The following is a 20,689-nucleotide window of genomic DNA, read 5'->3' on the forward strand; positions in this document are numbered from 1 at the left end:
TTTTTAAATATCTAGAGTTGGCTTCGTGATTGATTCATCAAATGTCTATTGATTGTTCTAAAATCTGTGCTGAAAGGGCCAAGTGGGAGGCTAAATGTTGACTAAATACCATTCCACATTAATCTCAGTGTTTGCAGTAATAAAGATGGTAATTCCTTTGAAAGGCATTTAGAAACGTTTGTCTGCTTTAAAGTGGAAACCTGTGTAGTTTTATAGCTACACTCATTGTTGTCTGGACGACAGAGCCGTGAATAATGATGAAAAACTGACGCAACATAAGATGCTTGTTGGAAGCATCAACTCACTGTCAGGGTGAAATGTGTGTAACTTCGACTCCTATAGTGTAGTAGTATCATCTGTCGTCACGGAACAGTGAACATTACCATGAGAACTCTTAAATAAGAAGCAGATGAAGACCATTGAAACCTCTGACCTGTGAACGCCTCCACTCACTTGTACTGCACCATGCACTGCCCACACACGCGCATCCAGCAGCATTTGTAACACCACGCTTGACTTCTCTGTAGCACGCTGTTGAATATAACACACACTTGAAAATGCTGCTTGCACTATGTCTTTGGTAACGCTGCTTTGCTGCTGTGTTTCTAGGCCTACTCCCAGGATGCCTACCTCCGGGGCCAAAGTAGCTACAGTGGAAATGCCCGTCACATTCCTGAGCCTCCGCCAGTATGCTACCCTAGAATAGACTGTAAGCCTCCGGGCATGGCCCAGGCCACAGACTCAGCCGAGCAGGTCTGCCGAGGGCCAACGGCGCCTCCGGACCATGGGTACCGTAAGGAGATCACCGTGCCTCCGTCTCCCCCTCCTCAATCGTATCCAAAAAGCCAGATGGCAGTGTGCATGCGAAACGACAGCGTGAGGACTGTGGTGGTTCCTCCCGACGCAGCCCATATGGGGCGCATGGGTCCTGCACACAGGATGGATTTCGTGGATCCTGTGTTCCTCAGGGGGAGGCCAGGGTCACTGGCTCAGTATCCTCACTCTCGAAAGGCTGACGTGTACCCCGGTGGTCCAGGAATGCTGCCATACAGCGGTCAGGCACCTCATTACCCCGCCAACCATCAAAACATTGATTGGCGCACTTACCAAACATACAGGGAGTACATCGACAACAAAGGAATCCATTCCCATGGCAGTCGGACCATCCAGGAGAGGCTGGACAATTTGCGAGCGAGTCAGAGCCCGTTTGGCCCGACTCATCACATTCCCCAGGGAGACTGGGTCCCGAAGGGAATACGACGCAGGAGTACCTCACATGAACGCTCATACCACGGACCTCCTCCCCACTTTCAGGTTGCCCCACGCAGTGCTTCACAGGACCGCATGAGCAGTGCAGACAGACTCAGCCAAGCCCGGAATTGGCCGCCTCGAAGTGTGTCCCAAGACGGCCTAATGCACAAAGCACGGGCTCACTCCACAGACTATGTTGATCCTGCAGAGTTGGCCCGGCCCGTAGAAAGGAGAGTGGGCTGTGGAAGGGCGGATCAAGGTACCAGGCCCAGCAGACAGTCTATTCCCAGACAAGCCATGCTCTACAGGCCTTCTGTTGGATATAGTGGTGGCATGAGGGGCCCACCTAACCCCCCTCTCTATTCTAAAGGAGCAGATTCTCTACAGTCTCGCTCCTCACCCATGCTTTCAGACAGGTTGTCACATTTTGGGAAAAGCGCGAGTGCCGAACATTCTCTTGTTGACCAAAGAGTTGCAGTAAAAGGAAACCATTTAGTCCGAGCTACCCAACCAGGCCAGAACAGGATACGGGCTGAATCCATGCAGCCAGTTGAAGCAAGCAGAGACCCAGCGTTAGTAGGGCACAGGTCTTCTTCATGCTCAACCCCGAAACAGATTCCTCAGAGGCCGAGCATCCTCAAACCACCTCACCCAGACTCCCAGAGTCAGGTCAATGGGCGGAGTCCCACCGAGACGGGGGTTGTCATGAGGGAGAAGCCCCCATCTGGAAAGAACCCCAGCCCTCTTCGGCACCCATCTTACATCCTGGCTGTAAATGATGACGGAGCAGATTCCACTACCGATGTGGTGGCATGTTGGCTTCCCAATGATGCACGTCGAGAGATCCACATACGCCGCCTCGGGGAAAAACATCACACCTCCTGCTCCAGCAACCTGGATGAGTCTCTGGACTTGATCCCGTTCATCGGTAAGATAATAATCAGTTGTAACTGTTGCTGCCCTCAGTTGTCATAGCAATGACTGCAGTCGGTTGTAAAATGAGGCAGTGCTGTAAGTGAATCCATCTCGTTGATGCTGATAGAAATGGGTGTAGGATTCAATGTAGGAAATCTGTGTGCGTGTGTGTACCGGGCAAAAATAAATTAATCTCCCTCGGAAGATGTTATTAATCAGGTTTTGTGGCATTCAGAGAGGTATTGTGGAATATTCAGCTTAACTGGGGCAGAGCGAGGGATGGTTTAAGCCTTTTAGAATATATTGATTTTCTCCCTTTTTTTTATACATTGTTTCCTTGAATGGTCTCTCTGCAGGATGGATTTTATCATGGTTCAGTGGCCCCATAGTGCACATTCTGGTGATTGAATAGCTTTCATCGCAAAAACAAGTGTAACATTTCACATTAAAGGTGTTTTGGAGCTTACAGAACAGTTTCCAAAATGTTGTCAGTCTACCAGCAGTTTTACACATTTTACATTTTCTTTTTTTTGCTCCACTGTGTTTTTGTTTGGAGAATGGAACTAAGCACATTTCTAAAACAAGTCTGAGAATGTATTATAGGAAGTTCAGCAGCTTAAAAATATTCATTATTCATGGGAACTCTCAGCATGTTTTTCATGTTGCTAGATGAGATCATGCCTACAGTTACATGGCTGTAGGCAAGATGGATTATGCAGATGGAGGATCCTTTGGGTTCCTTAAATATTTTTGGAAAGCTGCTAAGATTAAAACTGTACTGAATATTTTATTTTCAGATATCTCACTATTGTCTTTCTCTGTGCCTATTCCTCCATCAGTCTCTACATATATGTGGTTAGTATGAGGTTCCATCTGTCTGTCCACCAGGCTTTTTGTGACACAAGATGTAGTAATTGGGAAAGTGAGAAAGCCCCTTAGACTGGAGTTTCTGTTACAATAAATGTTGTGATGCGCATCAGGCTGCTACCTGAAGGCCTTTGTTTGAGTGCTGTTCAACTGTGTACTGCATTTTATTTAGAGTTGGTTTTGTTTAGGTTGGTAAGGTTGTGTTTATAGTCAATTTTGTTGACTCTTTTGAATGAAACATGAAGTGTTTTGGTTGGATGTATGTGGTGCCTTTTGTGTCTATCCAGTGTTTCGGCCATTCCTTTTTGGTAGTCCGTGTAATGTCGGTGGTTCAAGCGGCCTGGCAGCCCAGGTGCAGACAAAGCAGGCAGTGACAGAGATGATGCCACAACACCACCATTCTGGGACTGGTGCCCTGACCCAGCAGAACAGTGCTCTGATTGTGTTGGCTGTTGGACCTCCATCAATGGCCTGTTTCAAAGCCCAATGGTCCAGGCCTAATATGCTCCTGTTACCCTGTCCATCGTTTCATGTAGCTAATATACAGGCAGGACAATTGTGCTATAACCTTACAGTGAGGATGACTGTATTGGATTATTTTAAAATAGCACCAAACAGGGAGAACGTCTTGACCACAACCACTTAATAATACAGTTTTGGCCGGGGGAAGAATCCCTCGGGTGTTTCTAACACAAGCTGTCTGGTGCACAAACAGTTTGCAGTGTTCAATTATTAGCTAACACCAGAGTGGTTCTTTTCTTCTTTGTTTACATCAATAATTGGGCCTATTTGTGCAGAATGATTTGAGTCCACATCTTTGTTTGTTCATTAAGGAGATAGCACTCTGACAGAGTGTAGAAGAAAAGGTGGATCATCGTGTGTTTTGGAGAGAGGCTAAAGGTTTAAGACTGGAGTTGTTTTTGAATAATACTTTATCAATGATGGGCTGAAATGTTATGAAGGGAGCCCATCAGATCTTGTTTGAGAGGGGATGAGATCCTTTTCCACATTGCACTGTTTTAAAGTTGGGTACAGGCTGGAACTAGGACAGTTTCTTTTAAATTTAGCTCCAAGCTCCCCTCGGCTGCAGAGAGCAGCTTTGTACTCTGAGCAGTATCAGGCAAGTGCCAGGAGTGGGCGGTACACCAGAGTGAAGAACTTCCTTTTTGCTTAAAAAACATAAAAATTATCTATTTCGCTGTAACAAGGGGTGTCACTAAGAACTGAAATGCCACTGATGAAAATAAAGTTTTGCATATCAAAATTAAAAGCTCAGCAGGCCTGGAGTCTGTCTATAGAGACTTCATGTATTATTCTATTTTATAAAACAAAAAGCACATTTCCTATCTGTGTGTACAATTAATGTTTCATTGTTGTCGTAGATGAGCCAACCAGCCCCAGTGTCGACCGGGACGCCGCGCCAATTCCACCCTCGGCTGTCATCTCGGTTGCACCATCAATAACTACAGGTCCCTCCAGCCCAGACTCACCCTGCCCTCCTATTCGTCGACAGCTGTCACATGACCAAGGTAAACTGGGTAGGACTGAGTTAGGTGATGGATTTATCAGCCAAAGTTGGTTCCAGAGAATTTGTTTGGAAAGAATAAAAGTCAAAACAACTTAAATATACATTTATGTAATCGTCAAGGTCAGTTCATGGAAAAGATAAAACATTTGATCAAATTTTACATTTCTTTCAACCAGATCGTCCTTTTTTCTTTCAACTTTTTAAGTGTGTGTTGTACAGTTTGATAAGCCTTTGAGTTAATCTGTTCAGACATGCATACTTCTATAGGCTCTGTAAATACAGGTCAATACATTTCACCTGGCACGTGCTGCTGTTATCAGACATGCTGTTTAATATTTGTCTGGACCAAAGTCCCTTCAGAGTAATCAATGTGATTAACACGCTTTACCTGGGTTTTAATAACATTATCTCCTATTATTTCTCCCTGAATAGAGTCCCTTAGAAGTGCTTTGCTGGAGTCTGACACAGCCAGCAAAACAGAGCGCTCCAAATCCTACGATGAAGGTCTGGATACCTATCAGGAGGAGAGCAGAGGGTGAGTGCATACTAGGATCAGATCATTGCTCTGTGTGTTTAAAAATGATTGTAGAGCTTATAAGGTTATAGATTGTTCTGACTTTTTGCCTGACTTTGGATCTTTCTTCCTCTGTTTTTTTTTCATTTTTTTTTCAGGAGATCTTCCAGTAGGCATATGCCCAGTCTCAGGGGCCTGAGAAAGGTGAGCATATACATTTACTTACAACAAGCAACACTTTCCAATGTCATGATACAGATTCTGATTTTGTGTTTCTTTGGTTTTACTCTTTAAAATAAGACTTGATTTTCTGACAATGCTCCAAAGAGCAGTGTGTTCAAACACTTATTGGATTGGAGTACCCTGTTAGCAACAAGCTAAGCAAGGTGTTCAATTAGAATCAAACACAGGGACAACTGTAAAATGACATTTATTGAAAAAGTTAAAAGAAGAAAAAAAAGGTATGACTGAGTTACCTTGTGACTTGAATTTCTCCAGTTTGGTTCGAGTAAAGTGTTACATAATTTTTTACCACCTAATCTCCCACACTCCAGGGGTTTAATGTCACAATAATGTCATCTCATTTTCTAAAACTCTCACATGTTCATGCTTGCAGGCTCTGGATGGGCATAAACCTTCTGCAGATTCTGGATCTCAAAGGGATTCATCTTCTGATGTCTTTGCTAATTCTTCCAAAGAAGGCTTGCTGAATTTTAGGCAGCTCAGTACAGATAAAAACAAGGTATGCCTGTATACTCATGCCTTCACTTAACCTCTTTAAACTCTATTTCTCTAACGCATAGATATGTAATATGTTCTCTCTCTTTTCTCTTGGTCTCTGTAGCGTGTCGGTGGAGGGATGAGATCCTGGAAGCAGATGTACGCTGTGTTACAAGGTCACGACCTCACCCTCTACAGAGACAGGAAGGATGCAGTGTCTCACGCTTCCACGCCATCTGACGAAGACCCACTGCGAATCAGCATCAAGGCCTGTCTGATCGACATATCCTATAGCGACACGAGACGCAAGAATGTGCTGCGACTCACCACATCAGACTGCGAGTACTTGTTCCAGGCAGAGGGAAGGGACGACATGCTGTGTTGGATACGAGTCATTCAGGATAACAGTAACCCTGATGAAGAGGTGTGTTCTAGTTGGTCTCCGTACGTTCAGCCAAGTCAGGTCCAAAAACCAAGGGCGTCATCCTTTCATCCAGTAACATGACATCAAGTCCACAACAGACTTTTCTTTAAAAAAAATCTCTAATGTAGAATGTTTAAAACAAGGTGAACTAAGGTCTCTCATTGACTGATAAAGAACATTACATCCTTTGTTCATAAAATAAAGGTGGTGTCTCTGGAGACTTGTTTAACCGAGGCAGCAAAAACAAAACAAAAAACAAGTTGATTTTTAAACCGTTCCAAAATGTACATGAAGAACCAGATACGATAAGTTGTATTTTTGATCAAATTGCTCTTCTTGCTCTAATGTTTCTGTCATTACAGGATGCTGCCGTGATAAGTCAGGACCTGATCAGTCGAAAGATCAAAGAATACAACATGATGAGGTATGCAGGACTCCACACCCTCATCCTTGTATCTACCCGTTTGAACTTTATGTCAGCCTAATGTGTGTTAAAATGTGATATATTTGTGTGTGTGTGTGTGTGTGTGTGTCTGTGCGCCTTACATCCGGTTCAGTGCGCCCAGCAGCAGATCTGAGCCTTCCCCCAAATCCTCCCGCCAGTCCCTCAGCATCAAACAAGCCTTCTTGGGAGGTAAAACAGACAGCAAGAGCCACAGCCCTCATTCGCCCAGAGCAGGAGAAGACCGACGAGCTCTGAGAGGTAGAGGCAGCTGCTCCATCAACTTAAATCAGAGGCCATTCCTTCTCCCTGATAGCCTAATAATCGTATGTGTTTGTTTGTTTGTTTTTCCCGGTTAGATGACTCCAGTCCACCACGGGACAGAGCTGCTTGGAAAATTGGTATTGCAGGCATCATGAGGAAGCCCTTTGAGAAAAAGACTCCAGCAGGGGTTACATTTGGGGTGCGGCTTGATGACTGTCCGGCTGCACAATCTAACAGGGTGAGACTTATGCTCATGTATGTGTGAGCAAAATGCTGTGTTTTTTAGCATCCAGAAAATGAGCGTTTTCTATCCCCCTGTCAGTCAAAGCAGTCTGTACATTTAGCACACTTTGGCTGACTGTGACCTATACAACACATTACTGCATTCACATCCAGTCACTGCCCCTTTAAAGAGTTCATGTTCTTTGTCAGGTATTCACAAAGAGATGTACAGAATTCAACACACTAACCTCGTGATTGTGTGTGTGTGCTGCAGTTTGTTCCTCTGATTGTGGAGGTGTGCTGTAATGTGGTGGAGGAGAGAGGTCTGGAGTACACAGGCATCTACAGGGTCCCAGGAAATAACGCTGCCATCTCCAGCATGCAAGAGGAGCTCAACAGCAAAGGCATGACTGACATCGACATCCAGGAAGACGTGAGTGACTGACAGCCGGCTCGCTCAGCACCGTGTGCCGCTCTCTGACAACATCGTTTAGGCAGTGATAAGAGTAGTACTCGAAGCACTGCCCCACAGTAATCCTCTTCATACCTTCACTCTCCGCAGAAATGGCGAGATCTCAATGTCATCAGTAGTTTACTAAAGTCCTTCTTCCGAAAACTTCCAGACCCTCTGTTTACAAATGGTGAGCTCTATAAGAAAACAGTAGACAGTGGTGATAAAGAAAATGTGGATTCTCTTCGTCCTAACCCTTCCTGCTCTCTTCACAGAAAAGTATGCTGAATTTATTGAAGCCAACAGAGCAGAAGACTCAGTGGAGAGATTAAAGGAGCTCAAGAGGCTGGTGAGTGAAAATATAACATGAGCAGCACCTCAGTCTTCTACTTCAAACTCTGAATCCTGAAACATTCCCCCTCCGATTTTCTTTTTTTTTTTTTTTTTTGCAGATCCAGGAATTACCTGATCATCACTTTGAAACTCTGAAATTCCTCTGCGCTCACCTCAAGAAGGTGTCTGAGAACTGTGAAAAGAACAAGGTATTACCACCGGTAGCATCTGTTAGTGCCGAGGTCATGATTAAACGTCCGCCTCCTGCGTTCCTTCTGAAATCGTGCGTCTTTGAGGAGCCTTTCATTAAACTGGACTTGTCCTTACCTCATCATTTCAGATGGAGCCTCGTAATCTGGCCATAGTGTTTGGTCCGACACTGGTCAGAACCTCTGAGGACAACATGGCCAACATGGTCAATCATATGCCCGACCAGTGCAAGATAGTGGAGAACCTCATCCAGCAATTTGATTGGTTCTTCACTGATGAGTGTGATGAGGACCCTGTTGTATGTGGCAACTCTTTTTTTCTTTTCCCTGTTTTATTTCTGCGAGATATAACAACAACTCCTACAGTAAATTTAAGAGGATAAAACTGCACCGACAAATGTTCTTCTATGATGTATGGTTGAAATGAGTGCAGACTGCTGAGGTAGCGAAACCTTTCAATTTACTCCGTTTTTCAGTTTGAGTTGTTTTGGTTTCACTATCCTTCATCATTATTTTGTGCTTGTAATCTTTTGTCCTTGTGTTGACTCATCTATCCTCCCTCTCTCTCTTTCTCTCCTGTTCTATTCTTGTCCAAAATGTGTTATTCCCCTCAGACCACAGCTGAGCAGGAGAGCACAGTGCAGTCTCAGCCTGTGCCTAATATCGACCACCTGCTCTGTAACATTGGACGCACTGCAGCTTCCCCGGGCGAAGTCTCAGGTACATTTCAGAGCATTTTCTCTTAGGAGCAGCACCCATGCCTCACCGCATGAAATAATTGATTGGCAGCAATGATATGTTTCATCTTATTGAAGTATATTCAAGTTTGAAATATTTGCTGTAGATTTTTTAAGACTAATTGTTAGCATTGTGTCATTTATTAATGCTAAGCTATGAATGCCTAATCCCATCTTTTTCAATTCTTTGAGCAAAAACAAGTTTCCCAAATTGTATTTGTTTCCTTTAAAGCAAGCCTTCTTCAGTAGTTTTTTTTCAATGAGTTTGCTTTCAATTTAAACATTGGAAAACTGTTGAACAACTTCTTGCGTTAAGTCTACTTTTAATTAATTATATTTTGATAAGCTCCGTTTTGTTTTTATGTTGAAGTTGTTGTTTTGTTGTTTCTTTTGCCCAAAGAAATCAAATTGTCCTCAAGTTTTATTTTCCTTTTCTTTGTTTGCTTTCCTCTTTTCCTCCTGCTTAAGTCATTTTTTCTCCCTGTGCTTTACCTGTGTTGAGACGACGACTCCTTTTCTTTCAGTTCTTTTCTTCCCCTCCTCCTCGTCTCTCACATAATCCCGGCATGTTCTTTCCCAAAATATATCTAACAAACAAAAACAAACGATGGAAGTGTTAACCCCTCTGACCTCTGCCCTTCTGTGTGTAGTGTGTTGTTTTTCTCCCTTATCCCTGTCCAGCACTCACACATTACCCAATCTTGACACAGGCCAAGTGGGCGGCGTCTATCACTCGATGATGTCACTGATGGACTCTGTTTTGTCAGTGATGGACAGCTGGGACTGTAGGAAGAAGGACGAGTGTTGTGCCCAGTGTAGCTGCCTAGTCTGCAGAAACCCGCAGCTCTTTTAAATTTGGGCGAAAGGAGGAAAAAAGATAAAAAAGAAAGAAAGAGAAGTCGATGTTTGTCATTTTTCCTGTGGTGTGCACGTCTCATATTTAAACTAATACCCTACAATTGAGAGGATACAGAGCGATGCTGCTGTACTTTGTCTGAAAGCCCTTCTGCTGTCTCTTGTTGTCTCTAAAGCTGATCGCAAGGACAAGTAGCATGGTACGGTCAACCTCAGGTTCTCTCCCGGTCATGTGGCATAATCTGTCATGATGTCTTAGGCTGGGGTCGTAGTGGTGGCACTGAGCTGGATATTCCCCAGCACACACTCAAACAAACCAACACATACAACCAAGTCCTGACCGATAAGTAGCCAGTGAGCTGTGGATGCAGAGGCACACATATTAGCAGTTGACGCATGGAGATGTAGTGGTATTTGCAGAGAGAGGTTTCTTTTGGTTCAGGTGCTTCCTCTTGTGTTTATTATTATTATTGTTATTTTTTCCATTTGATTTGTTTTCTGTGATGTCTTTATTTGAAAACTTCTGTCTGTGTTTATCATGAGAAACATCACATTCTCGATATAATTTCCCCCAAGCACAGCAGACACAAGTGGCTTTCTTGCAACGGGTTTATTTGAAGCTTCCCCCAAATCCACCGTGAAAACTAAACGGCATAAAAATGACAATTACTAAAAAATATAGACAAACATAAATGACAGGTACAGCACATAATCAATGCAGTAACAGTCAATCAAAGCAAAAGACAGATCCTGCAACGTGTCCTCATGTCCTATTGTCACATAATGCACATTAACCCCCCCCCCCCCCCCACCGGATCCTGCTCTACACACTGACACCAATTTGGACCGTGATTAGATCAGAAATAGCCCATTTCCACCACCGGAAGTCCTTCAGGGTGCCCAGGAACATTTCAGGAACTATGTACCCAGTGACAGATTCACTCTGGTGTGCACTGAAGAATGTCACTGTTTCTGACCTATGATGACATGCTGTTTGCTGAATGTGTCAAAATGAAGTCACGATGCAGCACTGTTTTGTCGCCATGACTCTTAATGTAGTTAAATCGAATTTCTTATGCCCAATTTAAACCCGTTTACAGCTTTCCCTGGCTGCTTGTCACAGGGCTGCTTAAGATATCAATAATAGTAACTTGACCACGGGTTAATGAGCCAAAGAAAAAGATCATGGGATAATGTCGGACAGTGATGACACCTAAAACTCACACAACATAACACTCAGTAGATGAATAATTCCTCCCCTTGACTTTCTATGAGATGTTTTATAGATTTCGGTCTTCTCGGCCCTGCGATCTCCAGCCTTGTTTTGGTTTAAAGCAGGAAAATGAAATTCTACCAAAACTCATAGCAGATTGAAAACTACAGGGCCCCTGTTCTAAAAGTAGACGGTCTGTAGTTTCACATCTGTAGTTCTCCTTTGTATCAGTTCTCAACTTAATTGTTAACACCAGCGTCAGAGTTACGGAGATACAACATATGATATAACATCCGGCCAGTTCATCTTGAAAGAAAACTACAGTTCCTTGCTTTAGTTCTTGTGGCTCCATGGTTCCTGGGATCTGGTCGAAAAAGGCTATTACTCTGCTTATCTTCGTCAGCTGCCGTCTGCCTGTTTTCTCCTTTTTGTAAAGTGACCTGGAACGTTTTTGTGAACTCTTTATTTTGCTTTTTTTTGTTGTTGTTGAGAATGACAGGGTTTACAAGTGAAAGGGCGTGCAGGACTTAAATTAGCATTGAGTAAGAACAATTTTTCCTTCTGCTGAGGCTTGCCTGCACCAGCTTTATCGACCACCACAAACACTCACTGATCCGTTCAGCTCAGGCCCCTTTAGTCCCTTACTCAGAGCCAAACGATCACTCCTTCCCCTCTGTGATGTCTTTGAGTTGGGAGAGAATGCCTACAGCTGGTCGGTGGCCACATGCGATGCTCTGTGACTGACGTGTTTGTCCGTGATGTGCCGTCGTTCCATCGATTTACATCGAGCATGAGCTGCTTTTTCTGTCTCTTGGTTACTGCCGGGTTTCACCTCCTTTTCTCCCATCAATCATCTCAGGCCTCTTCTAGAGCTTCCTCCACTTTGTTCATATACTGCTTAGTGTGGTTCCTCGTCCTGCTGTCTCTCTGAGCCGAAAAATGTGTCATCTGCTTTTATTCAGCTGCTGTCATTACACTCATCATATCCATCAGTTTCACTCTTTACCTTCAAAACTGCCCTTTTTTTTCTTTTTCTCATAACTGTTTTTTAGCAAGCCAGAGTGGACCGACATGCTAATGACTCTCTTCTCTTTAATACAGATTCAGCATGTAGTGACTCTTCCAAATCAAAGGTAATGTCCCTCCCCTCTCATCACCATTTCATTCGTCTGTCTCTGCTGAGTTTGCATTCTGAAGCTTTGTTTTGTTGTTCCGTATCAGCAGGGCTTGTGGGGGTCAGGGAAGGATCAGTGTAGCAAAGAGATGCTGCGCTCCTCCTTCTTCGCCAGCCGCAAACGCAAGAAGCCGAAGGACAAAGCCCAGCTCAGCAGTTCAGACGACGATCTGGACTCTGTGTTCTCCAAGAAGGAGCACCCAGGGGAGAGCCAGCAGCAGCAGCCTCTGTGGTCCTCAGATAGCCGGAACGAGGAGGAAGAGGAGGAGGGGGAGGCGGAGACTGACGAAGCCAGTGAGAAGGAAAAGCAGCGGAACAGCTCAGAGGAACAGCTGGAAACATCCAGCAGGAAGGAATGTCTCTCCAGCAGCCTGATATCACAGCCCTCCCCCTCCCTGCCTCCAGAGCATATATCCTCCACCCTTCAATCCAGCTCGCCCTACGCCTCGCCCCCCCACTCCCCGAGTCTCAGCTACCGCATGCCCATGACTCAACAGTCCTCCCTGTCAGACCCGCCTTCAAACTACGACGACACAGTGTCTGACCTCGGTACGATGAATAGCACCAGCTCTCAGGCGTCGGTGCCCAGAATGAGGCGAGGCAGGGGAGCAGCTGTGGGTCCTGAAGCCGGCCCCAGTGGACTGGGAGCCGAGGTCTGCTCGATCACCTCCGACTACTCCACCACCTCCTCCATGACGTTCCTGACCGGAGCCGAGCTCAGCACCATCAGTCCCGAAGCGCAGTCCGTGGCAGAGAGCAGGGGCGGAGATGACGCCGACGACGAGAGGAGCGAGCTCATCAGCGAGGGGCGGCCAATGGAGACGGACAGCGAGAGCGACCTGTCGGTGTTTACAGTCGGGAAAAGTGACCAACGGGAACTCCAGGAGGCCCCTCGGCCCCTCTCCTCCCACAGGCTCATTGAGTTTGACACGCTCTCGAGAAAGAAAGCGGCTCAGCAGAAGACAAACAGCGAGTCCTCTCTGGAGGGAGCTTGGAGCGATAAAGACTCAAACAGACTGTCGTGTGCGTTAGGCTCGGTCAAAGATCGCTCCACTTGCAGCCTCGGCTCCTCATCTCGAGGTGAATTAGACAAAGCAGAGCCTGCGTGGAAGCTGAAGATCACCGACCGACTCAAGGTGCGTCTACGGACGTCTGTGGACGACATGTTCGGTGTGGGCAGCCAGAGAAGTCGGTCCCCGGAAGGCCGTAGCAAGAAGAAGAACATCAGACGCAGACACACCATGGGCGGTCAGAGGGACTTCGCTGAGCTGTCAGTTCTGGGAGACTGGCCGCAGCACGTCGGCATCGGATCGGGCTCTCGGTCGGAGCTGTCGGCCGTGGACCAGCTGAAGCCGAAGTGCAGCTCTCAAGACTTCTCCATCAGGGATTGGATTGCCCGCGAGCGCCATCGCACCAGCAACCCTGAGGTCAGCCTGGACCTCTCTGAGCAACAGGGGGCGCTGTGCAGAGGGAACTCCCAGAGCCTGGGAGCGTCGTCCTCCTCCGAACTCCCACATCGACCAGCTGACGCGCTGAACGGGGATATTCAGCAGAGTAAAAATCTGAGCCTCTCTGCCACCGCTCACCCTCATAAACTCTCCAGCTCCCAGGTGGTCCACTCGCGCTTCTATCAGTATCTGTGAGGGGTGGGAGGCGTGTGTGACTCTGTGTGTCCTCAGTTTTGAGATGTGTATGTACTCGGGAGTCCGTCATTATACGTCTGTTGTGTGACCAATATAAGTGAATGAGCATGTTGTACAAATATTGTCTGGAGTGTGTCTGTAACCAGTGTGTGTGTGTGTGTGTGTGTGTGTGTGTGTGTGTGTGCTTGTGAAAAGAGAATTACTGCACACAGGGATTGCTGATCTTGCTCATTTAGAAGCATGAAACAAAATGTTAATTACATTTTTAATTTTTTCTTTTCTTTTCACTGACAAATGACTTTGGGATATTTCAGCAGGAGGATTTCTTCCCGCTTCATTTTAATCCCCGTTATGCTGAAGACCGAGAAAGCCTGATGCTCACGAAACAACGAGCTTATGAAGTTTGTGAAAGGAAGTGCGGACGGGGACACTCGAGTTCAGATTGTTTCAGGTTTTAGCAAAGTGGCTTTGAGGATGAACTGACTTTTAGAATGAATAGGAAGTAGTGACAAAAACTTGAGATTTTTAGTATTGCAGAGGAGCTATTTTTGTGTAAAGAAAGTTATGATGTTCAGAATCTGTGAGTCTCAGTAACCAAATGAAGAATGTGCAGACATGCTTGCTGTAAAACTGACTAAAAGCTTTAGATGCTTGTGTTTCATTCTAAAGTGTATATACCCCTATTTTTCTGTGTACTACTTGAAAAGTGTTTTTGGTACAGCCTGTTTGTGGACTGCCTTCGAGCTCTTTGCTGTCATAGGGGCCTTTCCAAAGGTACAAAACGTGAAGAGGAAACACTGGACTTATGCAAACTGGAAAGAGTTGTTTTTCATCCCTGTTATGTGGTTACAAAAAGCAGAGAACAACATCCCTCTGATGCAAACGTTATGCTGTGTTAGTGTTTCTGGTTCAAACATCAGAGGGAGACAAAAGTGAGAAGGAAAAAAAAAAAAAAAAAAAGGGTACCCAATCAGAAAATCATGTTTCTTCAAAATAGGAAGTGCCTCACAATGAAATGTAAAGGGTGCCATATTGTGTTTGTTGAGACACATGAAGATGTTACTGTGAATGACATTTTTATTATTGACCGTCACTCTACAGGTTGTGTTACAAAATGCCGAGCTTCCATTCCTTAGGCATTCCACTCTGGTCTTAACATGTTTTTTAACTTTATTATTTTTCCTCTCATTTTTTGATTTTAACAGAACTTGAATTTTAAATATTCCTTGTAAAATAAGTAACTTAAATGTACATATAATTGCCATGTTTTAGCTGCTTTACTTTTCATTTCCATCAAATTGCAGGATTGCTTTACAGTATTGTGATGATGGTAATAATGACCATGCTCATGAGGCCTGTGTGGGTGTTGTGGGCAGTTTGGTACTTGTCAGTTGGGGGGGGGGGGGGTGCCTGCATGAGGAAACACTTGGTTGAGCTGGACTGTTTGTACCAATGCTGTGTTCCTCTGATTGTTAGAGGGGTGTGAACGGACTCCTGAAACACTGGAAATAAATTTTGTCAATGGCAGATCATTATTATTTCTTAATTCATTGTGTTCACCCATCAAACACAACTGTAACTTTATAACCGTCGAAGGACACTAGATAGGCTAACGGTCATGTTGCACACCTCATGTACAGAGGCTTTAGTCCCCAATGCAGCGGCAGTGGGTTCAAATCTGTCCTCAACACTTGGCTGATTGTCATCCACCAAGAGCTCCAAAAAATAACCTGAAAAAACAAGAATGACATTGGTCGTTTAAAAACAATATTTTTTTTTACCAAATTTAAATCACTCAAAAACGCATCAAATTTCGAGTGGGTACTCAAGGAACATGAATTTAGAATGATTTTTTGAATTACTTTCAGTAGTTTGTGGATATGTTTTACAATTAAGCTTTGTGACATTTAGTGAGGCTTTTTTTTTTTTTTTTGCAGAATCCATATTGATTAAAAACGAAGAACGGGTGTGACTTAATCAAAAACGCCTGAAAGAATTGTGTTGCCCCCTTCTAAACTCTCAATTTTACTACAATACTTTCATTTCCCAGCAGAGGGCGCGCTGAATTACACAAACATATCAACATTGTAGCCTTGCAATGTTCAGCACGTCAGAAGTCACGTTTTGTTTTGACGGTAAGACAGAATGACGGCTGACAATACATTTCAAAATGCTTTATGTACAAGTTACACGAACAACATAAAGACTTAAACATAAGATTTATACACTTTTTACATTTACATCCGCTGACTTGAAACCACAGATTGAACTAACAGAAGAGTCATGGGGACTGAGTCGAGCCATTTAACACGTTTTTAAAAGAAAAGAGACTCACCAGTATGTAAATAACTGCAAACTAAATCCTCAACCTTTTATTCATATTACAGTCTTTCAAAGAAATATACAGTGATGCTCTAATCAGTTCTTTCCATATTTTCAAGTTAAATGGGCCATACTGTAGGGTGTAAACATCCCTCACATAAATCTGTTTGTCATTTAATATTATTAATCGCAATCTGGGATCTGGATTTGAGATTTCAAGGCCTGGCCATTTCATCTACAGTAAGGCACAGTGACTAAATGATTCAGAAACATGGAGGGAAATGTGATTTCTAACCAGTTTAGTTGCTTTTTTTTCGTATCGTAAAACAAGTTAAACATTGTGCCTATGTTTCGTAAAACAAAGTCGTCAGACGTCATCCATTCATAGACACCACGGTGAACAGAGAAACCATGAGAAACAAGTAGCAGTAATCATACTCGTGAATACAATCTGTAAATTGACCGGCAGCTTAATCAGAAAGTTATTTCTCAACATAATGATCCGATCTTCAAAGACGGCTTATTTTGTGCTGCAAAGCGCTCGATTAATGTGCCTGGTCTGGAATGGAGATGCATTGCTCAGTGGATGTCATGTTGGTCCTGTTTTTGTCCACTAGAGGGAGCACTGGTTCTCATGTTCCAATAGCAGACAGAAATGTAACTGTTCACATTTGTGGTGTACTTGTCTTCCTGACCAGCAGCCAGCAGGACGAGGAGAGGGGAAGGAGGCCTCTGAGGCCTCTTTTCACATGCAGGTGCTGCCCCACAGAGTGAGGCTCAAATGTGATTGGACAGCAGGTGTTGTTGTTTGGTTGGATATGTGAGGTCTTGTTGCATATTGTGCTGTAGTATCTGGCTGGTCAGAGGAGAAGGTTTAACTGTCATCCTCATCATCGTCCTCCTGGTGCTTTGACCGCTTCTCCGGCACTCGGAAACACTCTTCAAAGAAGTTGACCAGGGACTGGCTGAGGTGCTGCTGTGTGTCTTCACTGTGTAGGAAATGTCCCTCATCAGGGTAGATCTGATGATAAAAACACAAGTTGTAATGAAGAGCTGCACCACCACGATATTTAGTTGGTGAAGCGTTTCTTTGTAGTTATATTTACCGTTAAGTTTTGAAATGTATTTTTAAGGAGCAACAATACAAAACCCTTACGTATGAAAGTCACAGTATAAAACTGAAAATGCAGAATGTCCTCTTGTGTATTTAGAAGGAAACTAAAACTTTAGTAGAAACTAAAAAGTAGAAGGTTTGTTTCAGGCACTGCATAAGATAAAATAACCCCAGATTCTACTTTTGTCTTCTTCAAAGTTAGTGCCATATATAACTGATATATAAATCTCAATTAACGTGCGAAGGACACATTCATAAACACAGAGTTTACATCTGGAAACTTAGGCTCACCTGTAGAGTGTAATTGGCCTTCTCGCTGATTAAGTGATTGATAAACTTGGCTGTGTGCTGGAAGTGAACCTTTTCTGTAGTAATGAAGAGGAGAAGATAAGACTGTTAGGGAAGTCTCTGTTTCAGCATAGGGTGTAGCGTATAATAACATAATAATGTATCCGTTACCATCAGCTGTTGGATGAATTATTAAGTACTGCTTCTGCAGGAGCTGGCCCGCTCTGTGTTCTAAATTTGCCACCTAAAGGAAAGAGAAATGTCCACATCGTTAAGTAATGACCTACCCTGTTCACTTAAGATATAAAACTTGGTGAAAGATTGAAAAGACGAATCGAAAACGGTCAAACCTTACCGTATATACTCTGGAATCTGTCCTTGAGCCGAGGTATCGTTCTGAAAATGCTGACGCTGTGATTTTGAAAAGCAGAATTAGATGGATGCTTGACTTTCAGAAACTGGACCCAATGGGTTTTTTTTAAAAATATATTTCTGTATATCTGTAAAGTTATACCATATATTTCAAAATCTGTGATGGGGGAGACTGCTGTGCCACATTTAAGTTCAGTGAACTCCTCAGAGCTCAGAAGCATTGTAGCTAAATATCCTCCATAGGCCTGAACAGAAGGTAGATAAAACATATCAAGAAGTTTGATTAATTGAACTTCATTTCATGTCAAACACTTGCTCTCATCTAGAAAAGCAATAGGTCTAATTACAGTGAATTGTAAATCCTTACTTTTCCAAAAACTCCCATTCGAGTTTTATCCACGTATGGTTCTTTGGATATCAACCTGAGAAAAGAAGTAAAAATATTATGACACATGGTTTGGTCTCAGCCTCTGTTGTGTTCTGCAGTTTCAAGCAGACGTGTCACCTGAGAGCCTCCAGCTGGTCCCTCTCCTCTAGTTTTCCTAGTTTCCTCCTGACTTTGTGGAGGAAGTTGGTGCCCTGGAAGCCGCTGCCGTGTCCGTCAAAGCGGATGACGATGGTGCTGTAGCTGCTGACAAGAACTGTGGCCCAGTCCACCCGGAACTGCTCCGACACCATCTGTCCCCCCGGCGTGCCGTCCCTGTGGAAAACACAGAAAGATCATAACATCAGACGGACACATTTTATTCTCAGTACCATAACCTCACAAATAAGAACAATGTCCAACACCACACCACAAACTCCTTTAAACAAGCACAGGGTTGAACTCTGAATGATCAAAAATCAAACACTAATATGCTATCTATTGCAACATATTCCTCGTAAAATACAAAATATCCTAGCTTTACATTTCAGAGGCCGTTAGTGACGTTGTTGTTTAATGGATTTAATAGGGGGTGGGTGACATGAGGCAAATGCAGATGAACACTCAAACCCAGGACAGCTGAGAGGAGTGTATCTAACTTCAAGATCATCTGAAAAGGTTCTGACTTTTTCAAATTCGGTGAAGAGAAATGAGCTGATAGCATACAGATAGCTTTTTATTGGAATAAAAACAGATGTGTTCATACTCACACCAGCAGCAGTAAGGGGTAATGGGCTGTATCTATAAACCCAGCTGGCTTCAGAATCTCCATGGTCAGAGCTGCAACAGAAAAACCACAGTTCATGTGCCTGAAGTGGACTGACTGTAACACATATTTGATTGGCTGTGCTTATGGACGCATACTGTAGTCGTCTATGATGATGGTTTTGTTCTCCACTTTGGGCATCTGCATGTTGTTGTAGGTGATGTTCACTTGTTCATTCTTCTCAACCTCAATCAGCTCTGCAGTAAGACACGTAAAAGAGATCACTTGTTAACATTTATTTAAATATTATTGATGAAAACGAGAGAGAATTCAGACAGCACTCACTGTGTTTGTCCTTCGTCCTATAGACAGCCACACTTGGCACATTTGGACCTACAAAGAACAAAGTAAGTGAACAGGAACACAATGATAGAAGTGAATTTGATAAGACTGATTTTTCTACATGATTTCAAGTAACAAGGCCCTGACAGAAGGCTCAGATGCTTCCACCATACTGTAATCAAGCGTCTGAAACTCAATCCACATCGTCCTTCGTTATCTTAAACCGCCTTAAGGAACAATCCTCTCAGCACGCTCTGCTGTTAATAATCTACTTCTATCCCACGAGGAAGCAGCTTATTATTTCACAATGGAGCAACTCTCCAAAGATCCAATTAATGAAGAAAGCCACTGGCACTTTTCCTCTCTGGAGATGGGCCCCCATACAAATCAGCTTCCATAGAAACCACAGAGTTTTAGCCACAAAAAAAAAGCATGCTAGGGTGTCTCTAACACAAAAAAACAATCCTAACCAGTGAGCTCATGTTTGCATTTATTTCTGATAAGAGGGATTCAGCTTTGGTTGGACCTGACCTGCAAATGTCTGGTTCGATACAAGCCCTCAACACAGAGCACTAACTCAGTTAGCTCCTCGACTGAGCACGGCCCTCTGCCTCCCGAGAACACGTTCTTTCACGGGGGTGCAAACACTCTTAACTGCGCTGCTTAAAAAAGAGCATCTTCTCAAGAGGTTCGAGGTCAAGGACGCTCACCTTTGCAATTGAGTAGGAAGTAGTGCATGTTGTGGCTGAATGAGACGTCCACATAGCCACAAACAAACTCGCAAGATAGGCAGCAGCGGTTGAATGGAGGGATTGTGTCAGCACTGTGGGATGGCGCACAGTCAGTCGTATCATTGTAGAAGCAGTGAAGGTAAAAGCAAAAGTACTCTGTTATTCTCGCAGACATGCTACCTGTACAAGTGCCGCCGTTTGGGGTCGTCCTCTGTGCTTAGGAAGTATCTGGAAAACAATACAAATTCCACTTGTAAAAAAAAACGACAAACATAATCATGGGTGAAATGTCCAAACTAAGGCACATCAATGTCTCACATCAGGTTCCTTTCATGATTGTAGGCCAAAATTCTTGTGACGTCCCAGTCTCCAGAGGTCAGGGACTGAAGGATGTCTGTGCTACTGTTAGGCTGGAAGAAAATTCAACATTAAACAAGTGTGACAAAACTTCAACATACATATATTGTAACACTATCGTTTACCATAGAGGTTGACATGGAGATGTGGAAAAACTTTCCTCTCCCCCCCTGAGGGATGGCTCTGGTAAAGAAGAACTTGTGACCATCCTGGGAGAAGAGCGGCGCTTCGTTCTGAAAGGAAGGAAAGGAGAGACAAACGTCTGCTGATG

At 44.0% G+C, this 20,689-nt stretch overlaps 2 protein-coding genes across 14 annotated transcripts in view; one reads left to right on the forward strand and one right to left on the reverse strand.

Moving 5' to 3' along the window:
- arhgap21b (Rho GTPase activating protein 21b) overlaps nt 1-15,289 on the forward strand; it is a 113,113-nt gene extending 97,824 nt beyond the window's left edge. For 2 of the 4 annotated variants that reach the window (XM_079347522.1, XM_079347524.1), the window contains 17 exons: nt 610-2,179; nt 4,416-4,562; nt 4,994-5,096; nt 5,234-5,279; nt 5,692-5,817; nt 5,920-6,219; nt 6,582-6,643; nt 6,777-6,922; nt 7,021-7,163; nt 7,422-7,580; nt 7,710-7,788; nt 7,874-7,947; nt 8,051-8,140; nt 8,272-8,439; nt 8,755-8,860; nt 12,047-12,078; nt 12,167-15,289. In XM_079347522.1, coding sequence (XP_079203648.1) covers nt 610-2,179; nt 4,416-4,562; nt 4,994-5,096; nt 5,234-5,279; nt 5,692-5,817; nt 5,920-6,219; nt 6,582-6,643; nt 6,777-6,922; nt 7,021-7,163; nt 7,422-7,580; nt 7,710-7,788; nt 7,874-7,947; nt 8,051-8,140; nt 8,272-8,439; nt 8,755-8,860; nt 12,047-12,078; nt 12,167-13,762 — 4,947 coding nt within the window. In that variant the 3' untranslated portion in view covers nt 13,763-15,289. The remainder of the gene's footprint in view (nt 1-609; nt 2,180-4,415; nt 4,563-4,993; nt 5,097-5,233; nt 5,280-5,691; nt 5,818-5,919; nt 6,220-6,581; nt 6,644-6,776; nt 6,923-7,020; nt 7,164-7,421; nt 7,581-7,709; nt 7,789-7,873; nt 7,948-8,050; nt 8,141-8,271; nt 8,440-8,754; nt 8,861-12,046; nt 12,079-12,166) is intronic. The other 2 variants (XM_079347523.1, XM_079347525.1) reach the window with 1 other exon arrangement.
- A 632-nt stretch (nt 15,290-15,921) lies between these two features.
- Nucleotides 15,922-20,689, reverse strand: part of LOC306826318 (A-type potassium channel modulatory protein DPP6-like) — a 62,614-nt gene continuing 57,846 nt past the window's right edge. For all 10 annotated transcript variants that reach the window (XM_079347530.1, XM_079347529.1, XM_079347526.1 and 7 more), the window contains 14 exons: nt 20,544-20,651; nt 20,380-20,471; nt 20,242-20,289; nt 20,041-20,153; nt 19,334-19,381; nt 19,147-19,245; nt 18,993-19,062; nt 18,364-18,558; nt 18,226-18,280; nt 18,001-18,103; nt 17,842-17,897; nt 17,658-17,730; nt 17,490-17,563; nt 15,922-17,105 (listed from right to left, as the gene is read on the reverse strand). In XM_079347530.1, coding sequence (XP_079203656.1) covers nt 16,959-17,105; nt 17,490-17,563; nt 17,658-17,730; nt 17,842-17,897; nt 18,001-18,103; nt 18,226-18,280; nt 18,364-18,558; nt 18,993-19,062; nt 19,147-19,245; nt 19,334-19,381; nt 20,041-20,153; nt 20,242-20,289; nt 20,380-20,471; nt 20,544-20,651 — 1,281 coding nt within the window. In that variant the 3' untranslated portion in view covers nt 15,922-16,958. The remainder of the gene's footprint in view (nt 17,106-17,489; nt 17,564-17,657; nt 17,731-17,841; nt 17,898-18,000; nt 18,104-18,225; nt 18,281-18,363; nt 18,559-18,992; nt 19,063-19,146; nt 19,246-19,333; nt 19,382-20,040; nt 20,154-20,241; nt 20,290-20,379; nt 20,472-20,543; nt 20,652-20,689) is intronic.

This window comes from Symphodus melops, assembly GCF_947650265.1.
Source record: "Symphodus melops genome assembly, chromosome: 7".
Taxonomy (NCBI): domain Eukaryota; kingdom Metazoa; phylum Chordata; class Actinopteri; order Labriformes; family Labridae; genus Symphodus; species Symphodus melops.